This window comes from Diprion similis, chromosome 12, assembly GCF_021155765.1.
Source record: "Diprion similis isolate iyDipSimi1 chromosome 12, iyDipSimi1.1, whole genome shotgun sequence".
Lineage (NCBI taxonomy): Eukaryota > Metazoa > Arthropoda > Insecta > Hymenoptera > Diprionidae > Diprion > Diprion similis.
This window is the reverse complement of record NC_060116.1, coordinates 11,263,219-11,276,372: the sequence shown is the minus strand read 5'-3', so window position 1 is coordinate 11,276,372 and position 13,154 is coordinate 11,263,219. Positions and strand designations below refer to the sequence as shown.

General features: G+C 41.0%; 3 protein-coding genes across 5 annotated transcripts in view; 2 read left to right on the top strand and 1 right to left on the bottom strand.

The window, feature by feature from the left end:
* The window catches only part of LOC124413492 (tyrosine-protein phosphatase non-receptor type 9), a 57,003-nt gene extending 55,967 nt beyond the window's left edge, over positions 1–1,036 (bottom strand). The window contains exon 1 of the mRNA XM_046894110.1: positions 922–1,036. Within this exon, the coding sequence (XP_046750066.1) occupies positions 922–954 (33 nt within the window). The 5' untranslated portion in view covers positions 955–1,036. The remainder of the gene's footprint in view (positions 1–921) is intronic.
* A 502-nt stretch (positions 1,037–1,538) lies between these two features.
* On the top strand, positions 1,539–6,806 carry LOC124413119 (conserved oligomeric Golgi complex subunit 1). Of its 3 annotated transcripts, XR_006929848.1 has the most exons (9): positions 1,539–1,805; positions 2,093–2,260; positions 2,375–2,663; positions 2,755–2,956; positions 3,060–4,380; positions 4,852–5,131; positions 5,600–5,818; positions 5,989–6,083; positions 6,594–6,730. XR_006929848.1 is itself a non-coding variant. In XM_046893491.1 (8 exons), the coding sequence occupies exons 1-8, from the start codon at positions 1,594–1,596 to the stop codon at positions 6,708–6,710; spliced, it is 2,808 nt and encodes a 935-aa protein (XP_046749447.1). In that variant the 5' UTR covers positions 1,540–1,593; the 3' UTR covers positions 6,711–6,806. The 3 variants fall into 3 exon arrangements, 2 of the variants coding, with proteins under 2 accessions (XP_046749447.1, XP_046749448.1); XM_046893491.1 differs by lacking the exon at positions 5,989–6,083 and having other exon boundaries at positions 1,540–1,805; positions 6,594–6,806; XM_046893492.1 differs by lacking the exon at positions 5,989–6,083 and having other exon boundaries at positions 1,771–1,805; positions 2,079–2,260; positions 6,594–6,806.
* A 2,538-nt stretch (positions 6,807–9,344) lies between these two features.
* On the top strand, positions 9,345–12,844 carry LOC124412834. The gene is made up of 3 exons (XM_046892988.1): positions 9,345–9,608; positions 11,537–11,773; positions 12,629–12,844. The coding sequence occupies exons 1-3, from the start codon at positions 9,524–9,526 to the stop codon at positions 12,733–12,735; spliced, it is 429 nt and encodes a 142-aa protein (XP_046748944.1). The 5' UTR covers positions 9,345–9,523; the 3' UTR covers positions 12,736–12,844.
* The last annotated feature ends 310 nt before the right edge of the window (positions 12,845–13,154 follow it).

Genomic DNA, 13,154 nt, shown 5'->3' with positions numbered 1-13,154 from the left:
CAAGGATTTCGAATGCTCCAATAAAACTGGAATGTGCGGTGGAATTTAATGCCTCGAAAAGCGGTTGAAGGTTGATCAAGATCTCATCTGATATCAGATGAAACAGCCGGAGTATGTATAATGGAATGCAGTTACGTCGTTGAAACGCTCTAGATTTTGGCTCGATCCTGTGCTTCTTTTTATTCGTTGAAGATTCGAGGCGTGTCTGGTTGGGAGTCAGGCGTACGTATTGCGCGTTTTTGTTAATTTTTTTTTCCAAGTATGAAATATTTATTACATATATAGGAAATGTGAAAAACGGAGACGAAAATATTATAGATTTATAAATACGAAGTGTGTTTACACGTGGCAAACGAATGTAGCTTTTACGTTGCGGCGTGCGGACGGGCATATAAATAAAAACAAAATACGCAGGTGTGTAATGGAAAAATGCAGACTGACGATCCGAGATAGAAAACCGTCTTTTCGTCTCTAGATTTATCGAGCCTATCTAATACACAACGTGAGATGCAGAAGATGCGGAAGTCTCGAGCAGGGAATTTAATTTGTAAAGGTAAACAAATAATAAATATCCTCCGAGAGAGACGGACGCGATGTGTCTCTTGGAATTGCGGATTCCGCCTCTTTGCAGACGATTCAACGACGATAAAATACGCGGGGGGTATTTATACACCTCACGACAAAAAGATGAACGAAAATTACGGTCCCCGCTGTCAAGCAAACCTGACGGAACCCGCCGACGTGCGGAAGAGGTGTTGAGATGTTTACATTCGGTACTCGAGGTGTTATTTATACACGTTGAATAGCGGTTTGAAAATACCTATGGCAGTGGGGAAAGCGCGTGGAGGCTCATAGATTTCGATGAAATATCGCTCCGCGATGGATTTTTCTTCCGCAAATAACAATTCGCAATTCACTTACTTGTTCCTGCTCGACGGTCAACGCGGCCGCCATGTTGGCTTGACACTGAACACAGAACACAACCACCAACGGCGACTAGCTCCCACTGCAGACCGAACGCCACACTACCAATAGAGATATTGTGCAGAATCCGCGCCGCGCTGGAGAATGAAGAAAACGTAGAAGCGTGACTCGCAGTGTAAATCCTTGTTCGATTGAAAGTTCGAGAAACTCCCGCCAGCCCCTATTGGCGCCACATGTTGGGTCAAATAATGCGCTATGTCGACGAAGATTTTAAGCTTTTTTCGTGTTTATTCATTTCGGATGAAGTTAAGCCAACCGAGTTAAATTCAAATGAGTTCTCGAGTGTGGTATTATTTCAAAGCGATTATTATCTGAATTTGCTGTTGTAGCAGATCGGTACGCGATCTGTAGTACCGACATGGCTGACTGAGATACTGACAATAGTGATCTGGGGTCGATTACGTAATTTTACTTTTCACATTTCCCAGCATTTGAGCATTCTGATTTGTTTGCAAAGTTAGTTCAACCATTCAGAATGCTTGGATGGTGGGAAATGTGAAAAGTGAAATTACATATCGATCCCCAGTGTTATAAAGACGCTGACGCATAATGTCCGCTAGATAGTGCAAGAACGATGCGAGGTGCGCGAGTCTCCGGAACGCATGTTTTATGCTTACGGATATCAGCTGGGACTGTGTTGATGTGTCAAAATCAAAAATTAGGGTTCGGTATTTAAAATTTAAAATGCCAGTTGTCAATCTTTTGGAGTTGGATATAAAAAAAGTTTTTGAAGATCATACGATTAAAGAAGTCGAACAGATACAGAAAAAAATTCAAAATGAAAGCGAACGTAAAAAAGTCGAGCTCCGCACGCTTGTTGGGTAAGATTTTTTAGGTTAAGAAGCGTATTTTAATTCATAATTATAGTAGTTTTATGCTGATTTTTGTATGTAAATATGCAAACAAAATTTCACTCGATATTCACAATGAATAAAGAAAACCATCGGTTTATTCCTGACACTTTGTTTTTCTTTTTAATATTCTTTTTCTGATAATATAACAACTAATTACGATCAGAATGTTTCGTCCCATCAGTGAATATTCAGCTAAGAGAATTATCCATTTTTGAAAACAAATAGACAACAAAATACCAGTATTATTTTAACAGAGAACGATATCGAGACTTGATAGAAGCTGCGGATACCATAGCAGAGATGAAGCAAACTTCCGAGTGCGTTATAGCCAGGATCTGTAACATGGAGGAGACTTGTCACAAGTTGCAACAGAAATACCTCATTGGGTTTAAAATGGATCCACCGGAACAGACATTGGAAAGGTAACAACAGTGCAAAATCATTGTTGGATATTCAGGTTGACACCAATACCGCAATTGTTGTACCCTAATGTGAAATCGAATGCCAATTACATTACAAGTTTATAACATTTGTAGCAATAAGTCAAACGAAGCTTACGACTCGATAGTAATGCAAATTAAAATTCTGATGGACATACCGGAGCAAATATGGTCGGCGGTGGATACGGAGAATTTTTTACTGGCCACGCAACTGTTTCTGTTTGCTCAGCACATCAATTACAGTCTAAGGATTGAAGTTGGCAATTCGGATCTGGCTACCAAGTATCCAATAATACTTAAACAGTGGGGCGTCATAAGCCATTTTAGAAATGTAATTTTAACTGGGTGTAATAAGGTTCTACAGTCACTTGAGCTTCCAGTCGAGGTATGCGGTAAATTTGATATATTATTATTACATGTAAAGTAAATTTAAGTACGAAGAATAAAATTTCCGGATTTTATCTCTCGGCTTACAGTCAGCAGCTAATTGTTTAGCTTCGCTGGTTCTTTTGGATGGCATGTCATCTACAGAGTTGTTGAAGAAATTGATTACCCTTCGAAGCCAGGCCGTCGAAGCGGTAATAAAAGACGAGAGCCATCTTAGTGTGAGGAATAGAATTAGTTTGAGCGTTAAAATGCTGACACACGTGATCGATCTGCTTTATTCCTGTTTTGTGGGTAAGAAAAGTCATCTGACTGTGAAATTTACGCGAGTATATCACTGATAAATATTCATGCTGAGTAATCACAATTTCTGCGAATCTTGACCATGTGATTTCAGAGACGAATGGCAAGGAACAAGGCCTTGTGTTGCAATGTATAGAGGAAGTAGCTGGTTCGAACGCGCCAACAACTTTGTCCCTGCTAAAGGTAGACAGAGATTTAACAGATAAATTCTTGTCACCATTCGCAAAGAGCCACAAACCGTCGACTCGGAGCGAGATTGAACCAGTTCCGGAAGCAGAGTTGAAAAATAATTTGACGAACTGGCTCAGCTGGGTGGAGGGTTTTGTAAAACGTGAGGTCTCAAAGCTGCTTGACTTAGTGACGTCGGTCAAAGGGATACACAATATCAGAGAAGAGGTTCTGGCCCTGGAAGTCCCTCAGAATTGGGAAATCATGTGCAAGAAATTGTCTCTGAACAGAACGGTAAATTTCTGGGGGGATTACTTTCAGCTGCTGCTGACCGAGCGTGTAAAAGGAATCGTGAACATCAAGTGGGACGAAACTCTTTCTAATTTGAAGACTGACCTCTTCGATACCCTGAACAAGGTGGCCCACGATAAATGCGAGTATCCCGAGCACGATCTGAGGTGGTACATTTGGAAAGATTCCCCATCAGACATACCGCAAAAATTGAATAAGAACGGGGCCGACAACGAGCGGCTTCTGCTGATGAAGACGAGGGGCTTTTCTCCGAATTTGGCTAAACTCTGCGAGATTTTTGATAGAAATTTGCTCACCCTGCTGCAAGATCTTCACCTTTATCTTTACGAAAGTCAAAAGTCGACAACGACGACGACCGATCTCTTGGCTGTTAAAATATCGAGCACTCTGAATAAGTTCGTAGACCGTGAAATCGTGCAGGAACAACTCCAAGTAATAAGCACACAGAAAGTTAACGAATTGTCACAGTTTATCAGGGATAAATGCCTCGTCGAAGATGCGAAGGTGGGGAAGCGGGAGGTGAACGCGATCCTGGCTGCGAGGTTTTTCCAAGCCCTGACTATACTTTGCCCAAGTTTGAACAAGTGCTTTACCCTTTCGAAAGTCTCCGGTATTGTTATACCCAACACGAAGTGGCAGTCGATTTGCGACACTTTGAGGGATGATAGCCTCGCCGCTTGGTCAGTTTGGGCCAAGATTTTAAAAAGGAAAATTCACGATCACAAGGAGCGAATTATGCCAAGGTCTCTGAACGTTTTGAAAATGCAAACAATGATTTGTGACTGGGAGAAAGTCACTATCGAGGAGGAGGCCGAGGAAGGAAAGAGAATGAAGTCTGAAATTCTGGTACCCTACCAACCTTCCATATCCGTGCAGAAGTTCCTGGCTGCTGTTAGCAAAGATTTGAATGCGATCATTCCTCACACGTTGCCAAAGTGAGTACTTTTGCACACTTGGCAAGCGCTTTGTTCCACGTTTGAAAATCATTTCTTACAGCTATTCGTTTCGGTTGCATCGTGATTGAAGAATTTTGAACTTCGTATCAAATATCGGTATTTAAAAACGTAAAGATTGTACGAAAAACTTATAAATAATATCAAAGAAATATTCACGTAAGCATAATTCATACCACGTCTTCTTTCGTATTAAAATTTCAACTTTTTCAACGCAAAATTTTGTGAATACATTGATAAAAACGATTACGCTTAAAATCGATGGACGACTTTTTACACATGTCTCACCGGATGAATAGTAAAATTGGATTACACGAAGGGTCAGATTCAGTTCAGGCTAGGCAGAAGAGATTTTTAATCGTGAGATATTTCGTCCCAATGTCACCTTTTGTTTGAGTTGTGGATGAATTTGAAAGGAAAAACATCGTTTTTCTTAAACTGGATTAATTTCAGGAAAATACTACACGAAATAGTCGACACGGTAGTGACGGAATTGTTTGAATATTACGCGGAGTTATCGAAGAATGACGAGCTGAAGCAGAAACAAGCCCTGCAAACGTTGCTGGACACAAAATACGTTACACTATTGATGATTCCTCGAGAGAGTAAGAAATTTGTCGACAAGTCATCCCAGATATGCGACGATATTCAGTCAAAAATCGATCCCTTCGATTTGGACGTGTTTTATCCGTTCCTACACGCGAATGTCAAGAAGAGCGCCCAGAGGACGCAGGTAATTTATTGCGATAAAATTTTTTCACGAAATTCATCGAAAACGTTTTCGACTATTGTTTATTTTTCAACTGATTAATCAAAGCCCGAAATGCAACGTCGATGCTAAATCACTCGAAAAGGAGATGGTTTAAAATTAATAATGCTAACAGTTTTTTTTTTTTTTGCCTCATTTACACCGTGTCAGCGCATTCAAAACTCATAATCAATTAATCAACCACCTCGGATGGATAAGTTTGAAAGGGACACCGGCACTCCTATCAGGATCCCAAGTCGTGACCCTGAATTATATATCTCCATTCCCCCGTGTTAATCGGGTAGATACGCACAATGGAAAATTTGCAAAGCTTTTGCACGCGCGATAAATGGCTTCGGTATAGTCGCAATTAGCGTTAAACACGCGCTAAGAAAGTATCTGTAAAGTTGAAAATCTGGTATGTATTCACCATTGAACACCTTGTGCTTGCAGTTGATATTCGGAAACCTCGTGCCTCACTCGGAGCAGCTGCTTTCAGTTCTCGGTGCCCGGATGAACCCTGCAGCTGGTGAGGGCGCAAAGGGTGCAACGGAAACTCCCGGAGTCCTGGCCGTTTGCTCAGGAGCCCCATGGTTTCCTCCTTTGACTGTCACAGCGCCGGCAAGAACAGTGCCAATAGTCTCGATCGCCTCGTTGCAGGACACGTCGATGGTAGGCATGAAAAAACGTGATGAAAAAACTGGGCTTTTGCCAGGTCTGGTTTTCCTGAAATGGAAAATTAGGGGTGAATTTCCGTCGATCACGTTACGACGGCTGATTGTACGTGAGACGAAGTACGCCGAACCGGAACTCGAGCTAAACAGATAATTTCGCGTTTATAGAGCACCGCATTGCGAGTCCCGTTGCCTTCGTAAACTTGGCTTAACGGCGGCGTTTATAGGGTGATGAACAAAGGGAAGGGCGCTGCGTGGACAAGGTAGAAACCAGCTCGTGAAACTGAGAATTTAATGCTCGCCCACGGTTGTCTGTTGTTAGTTAACCAATTGCAACGGGAGTCGGTACCTCCTCTCCAGCCTGTTTGGACCTCACTAACGAAAGACAGAAACGTTTCTCTGCAAATATAACAATAACAATAACGATGACGACAACAAAAACACCAACAATAAGTCTAATTCGCAATCCGATTGTCCTATTGATTATAGTGGATTAATTACAGTTATGCACAATGTACTGTATGTACATTGCAAATACCTATATCTACGCCTCATTAACCGTCACCGCGGAGCGATAATAATCTCTCTGCGAGTACATAACACGACCGCACGCTTTTGCTATTTGAATTTTTAATTCCCAACGACTTTGAACCGTTTATTATAATCACTGTGTGTGCTTTGTATAATTAACGTTTGAAACCCCGCCCATCTACCGACTATCCATATCTGGTCCAAGTTCTCTGTGTACCTAATGTAAAAATTCGTTATTTTAGCGGAAGAAAACGCCGACCAAGACTCACGCAAGGACCGATTCTGCTGGAGCCAGTATCAAGTCAGGCGCTGCCGCCTTCTTCGGAGCTATGGGTTCCGACTGGTTTGGTACCGGATAGAAAAATTCAATGCAAATTTCCAGATGTATTGTACAGTGAATGGTCAGCTTGTGTTAATAAAATTTGTAAATATATGCGCGTCCCAGATACCGTGGGAAAAGTAATTTTGAATAAATTTGTCTGGTTATTGAATTTTATTCTCTCATCTATTCGCAGCTTGTTTCTCTTCGTACCTTACGCCGAATCCTTTTCCTCGTTTACCAGAAATTAGACATTCGCCAGGTTATAACATCGCGAGGTTCGAATAGAACTCGTGTAATCTCACGGATTAATTTAGTAACGCATATTACACACTGCTTGGAATATCTGCTCAGCTGGATAAACTTGGGGTTGTGGATATAATTCGCATTCGAATTATTAGAACATTTACTGTGCGCTGTACCTGTTGCCTTAGTAACTGGGAAAAGCTTAGCCTTTAGCCAGGAACGCCATCCTCCAGATTTCGGGTATCAAGAGTTATCCCGAGATTGGATGACAATAGCGAATGATTTTTGATTTCAAGCAAACAGCCGACTCAATTTATCGAAGTTAACTACAACAAATTGGCTTTCATATTGCGGGAGAAAACTTTATCCTAAATAAGTTTTCTTCAAGAGTCCTCAGTTATATCAGTTTCAAGACAAGATCGATCGCTGAACGAATAGACGTGATAGCGTAAGCTTGGTGAAGTCTGCCTTGAATAGATTTCGCAGAAATCGTCTCCAGCTAATTCGATGTTGATTTCGGGGCTCTTGTCGGGCGATAAATAACGAAAACCGAGAATATGCATGGGTAATTATTCTTGGGCAGGTGTTCCAAGTATACAACCACGCGGAATAACCTTGGCCATTCACAGTATGAATGAGCATAAGTTCCTCGAATTATGTGCTCAACTTCTTACGAAACGCGTACTTGCGTATAATACACAAGCGTCATGCTCATCGAGCAAAAACTTTGAACCGGGTAATTAATTAACAACCCTGTCAGAATGTCGCCATTGTTAAACGTTGAGAAAGCTTATAAATTTACGCCGTTGGGATAGATCAGCACGTCCGGTTCTTATAGATCAGTATTCTCAAACCTGGCTTAACTTACTTCCAAAGTTTTTCCCTTTCGGAAAAATTCGCGAAAGAAATGTCGAAGGAGGGTAATTGACGAATTGAAAAATTTGCATTGGTGCTAATTTCTTACCGCGGTCTTTGCTGATTACTGCAGTAATGTAAAGTACTGCCGCATTTGAAAGTACGTTTTTCAGATTTTTATAGAACTGTCTTACTGGATACTCAGTTTCGATGGTACGAAACTGATCTGATACAATCCGTTTGTAATTCGGCTTATCAATTCAAGCGCATGATATAATCTACAGCCTGCTGTGTATTCACCAAAGAGTTACTTTCATCTATTCAAAGGGAAGTACAGAAATGACGATCCATTTAAACTTCTACCGCTGCGAAGTATAGCGGAACGTAATTCGCTACTTTGACCATTTTTCGACGAACACACCGTTCTCGAAATCGACTGATCTCACAATCGGATTACCTGTCTTCTACGTGATTTTACCGTCAAATGAAAAGGACAAGCTAACGACATGAATTGAAAAAACGTTGATGTTTTGTTGAGTTTTACTCAAGCTAAGTTACACTGGCTTCTAAAAAATTTCACACATTCGAGCAAATTATTAGAGAATACTTCGATTACCGTTTCAGTAGCATTCTGAGGTAAGTCTGCCTACATGCTGCAACTGCAGACACGATGCGTCTATTTCCACATTTGAAACAGACGAAATCTCGCATTTGAGTCTCTTGTCAGGTGGTAAAAAGTCACTGTCAGGGAAGATTCTGTATTGATTCTGCGGAAAGACTTCCCACAGAGTCTTCTCAAATTCGGAAATGTGCAAGTACAGTGATTTTCAAAAAAGAAGAAGAAGAAAAAAAAACAAATCTGAGACAATCTTTCTTCTTTGGTTTCCTAATATAATAAAAAAAAAAAAAAATCCTGTGAGTGGCTTCACGACAGAAAAATTTTCCTCCAGCTTCTGAAAAATTCTCAAACCCATAACTGGATATGCTTTAAAATTTCCAACAAGTCTAACTGATTGTAAATTTATTTAACAAAGAGTTGAAATAATTTACCTAAAAAAAAAATTTCTCCAAATTTCCAACCGTTCGTTGACTCACTAGCTATGATCCAACAATCAATCTGAATTCTGCACACTTGAAATTCCGATCAGCATTCTCAGGGTCAAGGCATTACAGACAGGTAAATAGCGTTCTTCTTATAGTCTGGCCTCTCAGTGACGGTATAAAAAGGTGATATTCCCCAAAGAGGCACTTGCTTTCGAAAGAAAATCTGCGAGGGTATCAGTGCGGGGTAAACAGGGTTTGGAAAGTCGATTTCATATGCAAAAATCTCTCGGTGAGAGCTTTTAGTGCGATCAGAAAATACCAGCTCCTGACTTGAAGATAGCCGATTCCGAGGGTCTTGACCATTGTTGTAAAAAGGATAAGTTTGGGGGGATGAGGTGGGCCACCACCGCAGAGAAAGGAGTGGGGTGGAAATTGCGAACGCGGGGCAGTTTTCCGGACGGCGGCGCGCGCTGCCCGCTTTTGTCTGCAAGACTGTGCGCTCTGATATATAATTCGGGCATACGTGCGAGATAGTCGCAGCCTCCGCGCTCTGAATCATCGCATCACAAGTTTACCGGTCCTCGTCCTCAGCGGACCAAAAACGTATCTCTTCTCTCGTCCAATTCGACCTCTGTAGACCAGTTGCTCGTTGTCAGTCTGGACGCAGTTCCCTCTTGGATTCCTCGAGCTTCTTCGGGCCGATTCAAGATGCGGAACGCCCTGATACCCGTCCTCGGAGTCCTCGTCTTTTGCCACGTCTTTGAATTCGTCCAACCGTACTACGTACCTTACGGTGAGTCCTGCTCATTGAATAGCTCGAAAAAGTTTTATTTCTTGTGCAAAATTTTGCCTGCAAGTTTATCATTGGGAGTAGAACGAATTTGGTCCACTTGAGATGCACCGAGTGCATATTTTACCCGTTAATATATATCGGCGATGAAGATGAAAATAGACTCAGCGCAGGCGGTGCATTCTCTAATCAAAATTTCCTGCATTTCTGTACCACGACGCGCAATTTGGGTACTCCAATTGTCTCGCCGGAAGGAATGATTATAAGAGGACGAGTGTAACTTGAGATTTTCCATAATAGTTTTATACAGTTGTTGTAGACCCGGTGGAAAGTGGCTAGGAACTGAGTTATAATCGGTCGAATTTCGCGCCGCCTTAATTCTCACGTATAATACTTTGCACATTATATTTATTTATTTATTTATTTTTGCTGAACTTGTAATGAAATATTATTCGGTGAAGCTGACTTCCACTTCTCTTGTCACTAATATATTCACTGGCAACCACAAAATCATTAATTATTTTCCGCCTGATCAAGAAAGAAGGACTTTTTTCAATTCCTCGTCGAACCAAGCGAATAGAAATCAAAGCCAGTACAAATATTAGCGTCTAAAATTAACTTTCAATTAAATTCTTTCCCTTGTTTTCATTGCAATATAAACACTCTGTCTTTTCGATATCAATCGAAACTCCTGCTGTTGATATACCGCCGTGACGACGCTTTTAAGCTAAGTGTCCGCGGCGAAAAGAAATGTAGGGGAAGAAGGGAGATATTACGAAAAATTCTTTCTCAATCTTCGACTCCCAAAGAGTCAAACACGCGCGTCTCTTTATTCGGCGACGGGATATAATGGGATGAAAGTACAACGTGTAATACGAGCTAAGTAAGTAAGTAAGTTTGTCCCGTGCGCGCAATCTATTAAGATTTATCCGTTCGCCGTAAGTTCGTCGCTGACTGACTCTTGTGCCAACGTAGGTACGTATCGTGTAGGATGGGTAAATTAGTCGATTATTTATAGTCTCGACTTGCATTAGCGTGTAACCACAACCTCGCTCTCTCATCCTCTATAATAATTTAAAACGTACTGACAACATCGCTCTTCTTGACCCCTGCGGACACGACTTGCCGCGTATAAAATGCGCTCCAGTTTCACTATGGACACTTCTCCGAGGTGTTGAATGGGCGACAGATAGTGTTCGGGAAACGTATTGTTGTTTGGTCTGACCGTGCCGATACCAACTTTATCTCATTTGTGAAGTCCTGCGTGTGGAAACAGGGCAAGGAACGTTAAGGCAAATAAGCGGGGTTGAACTTAAGGGGGGGTGAAAAGTCGAAATTTCTCGCAGGAAGAGAAATTTGAAAATCATGATGTGTGTTGCAATTCTAATGTACTTTGTAATGCAGGTTGTGTAGAAATGGAGGTGTGCCGAAGGTGTCGATTCAATCGTTTGCCAAATTTGAAATTTTACGCTCGATAGTTCAAACAACCTGGATAGAGTCCTACGCCTATGAAGAATCTTCAATAATTCTTTTATAGGGTCTATTTTTAGGAGCTTTTCACGAATTCCTTGTGCGTCTTCAGAGAGTGTTTGATGATACGGTTTTACTGTCACAGTTCACCTCCCTTTTCAAATACACGCAGATGGCATTCCAGGCCTTCGAAGCCGTCACTGGAGAGTTGAAATAAAACTGACTCTCGTAAAATACGGCCGGAGTCGATCGGTGGAAATGTATAAGATTTTATGAGAAAATTCATAAAAATACAGGACTCGATAAAAATGGCGGAAAAAATATATGTTTCGCAATATTGATATTTGTGAAAAACAACTGACGTGTATTTTTTTTTGAAGAAAAATGAGAAAGTGCGAAACACCAATTGCTCATCAATTCCGAACTGTTAATCTTATCAAATATTGACTTTGCATTTTCAGACTCACCACCGCAGATCATTTGGGAAGTTCCAACGGAGGATGTTATTGTGAAGCGGTTACAGGAGTCGCCGACTGGCCGATTTATGCTTCGTATGTGGCCGAGTTCTCCTCCGTCTAGGCCTTCGACGAAACGTTATTTGCCCTATCATCCGGTGGCCCGATTCCGAGGAGTCAGCCCTCCGGATACCCGTTCAGGATTTTCGGCACCGCGAAGACTCTCCTATCGAAACAAACAAAGTATGTATTACGCGTTGCGCTTACCGTCAATAATAGAAATCGATACTCATACGTACAGTGCGCATTACGTGAATAATTGTTCACCACGTGCGTTTGCGTGTAAAATTTGGTGGAGATTTAGCGAGCGCGCGTCAACAGCGAATAAATTGAATAGAGTTTTCGCTGTGGCCGAATAGCAAAAGAGATCATATATCCGTTCAGATTAAATATTATTACGTCATCTTTTGTGGAATTAAATTAGCACGTAAAAAATTACCGTCCGCGTAACAAATATTACACTCATTTGTTACAACGGTTAAATCTATATATTACATCATATTGTCCAAGGTACGGAAGTGATGTGATATATATGGAACAAAGTCATGCGGCATTAAGGATTTTACATGTGACCGTAGATTGATGGTACATCTCAGCTGCCTAATTTTCAAACTCTAATTTCGTAGCCAATTAATAAAATGATTAATCGCTGCGAGGGTTATCCTCGATGCCAAATATCCGGTAACAGTACCTAATGAGAGACGAAAATGGCGTCGAAAGAGGAAACCGACAATAAAGCTGAGACAGAAAAGAAACTTTATAATGATCGGATGATCCAAACACCGAGCCTCCGTCCGACATTGAACTATCATTGTTGTTCACTCGTAATTATTAACGCATAAAAGCAGTCCCGCGTGGGTGGAGACTGGCAATAACAGTATACGTGTAAAAGAGAGTTGACACCTTCGCTATTGCCTGCTAATTTGTAACTGTAAGAAATTTTATGGGCATTTTGACCCCTAAAAAAGAGCTACATATAAAACTTGTGTACGATAAACAAATTTGCAGTATTTAACAAATATGTTTCGTTAATTTCAGGTATTTCGAGGCCTCCTATGACCGCCGCTGAGCTTTTATCCCTGTTGACGAAGGAGCGTTTCCTTGTGCCCCGAAACCGCGCTCTACGCTTTGGCATGTCACGATAAACTTACCGATATCGTATCGCAGCCGATATTCTCATTACTATACTTATATTTCCTCTGTATATATCCGAAATAAAAAAATTATTTATTTGAAGACATGTCTGTAGATTTGATTTTCATTATTTTGCAATAAATATGCTGTGCAGGAAAAACGAACCTCTGCTTCTAGAATATCGTTAAGAAATTTGAACATTCCGAAGTATTGAAATAGGTGTAATATAAGGGATGAATGATACGAGCAATCTTAACAGCATTAAAATAATGATACCGGAATATTGTGAATTACGATAATATACAAAGACAAGTGTAATAATTGGTAGTTAAAAGAATTTGATCAACGAAATTTCTCACAACTCGCGATGCAATATTGCGTCTGATTGCATGAGCTGGAAACTGTCAGCCGTAACATTAAACAAGATGAA

Excerpts from the sequence above, each read along its gene's own strand:
- LOC124412834 (XM_046892988.1), top strand. The coding sequence starts at position 9,524 with ATGCGGAACGCCCTGATACCCGTCCTCGGAGTCCTCGTCTTTTGCCAC. Across the intron at positions 9,609-11,536 it reads ACCGTACTACGTACCTTACG|ACTCACCACCGCAGATCATT; the intron begins GTGAGTCCTGCT and ends TTGCATTTTCAG. Across the intron at positions 11,774-12,628 it reads CTCCTATCGAAACAAACAAA|GTATTTCGAGGCCTCCTATG; the intron begins GTATGTATTACG and ends CGTTAATTTCAG.
- LOC124413119 (XM_046893491.1), top strand. The coding sequence starts at position 1,594 with ATGCTTACGGATATCAGCTGGGACTGTGTTGATGTGTCAAAATCAAAA. Across the intron at positions 1,806-2,092 it reads GAGCTCCGCACGCTTGTTGG|AGAACGATATCGAGACTTGA; the intron begins GTAAGATTTTTT and ends TTATTTTAACAG. Across the intron at positions 2,664-2,754 it reads CACTTGAGCTTCCAGTCGAG|TCAGCAGCTAATTGTTTAGC; the intron begins GTATGCGGTAAA and ends CTCGGCTTACAG.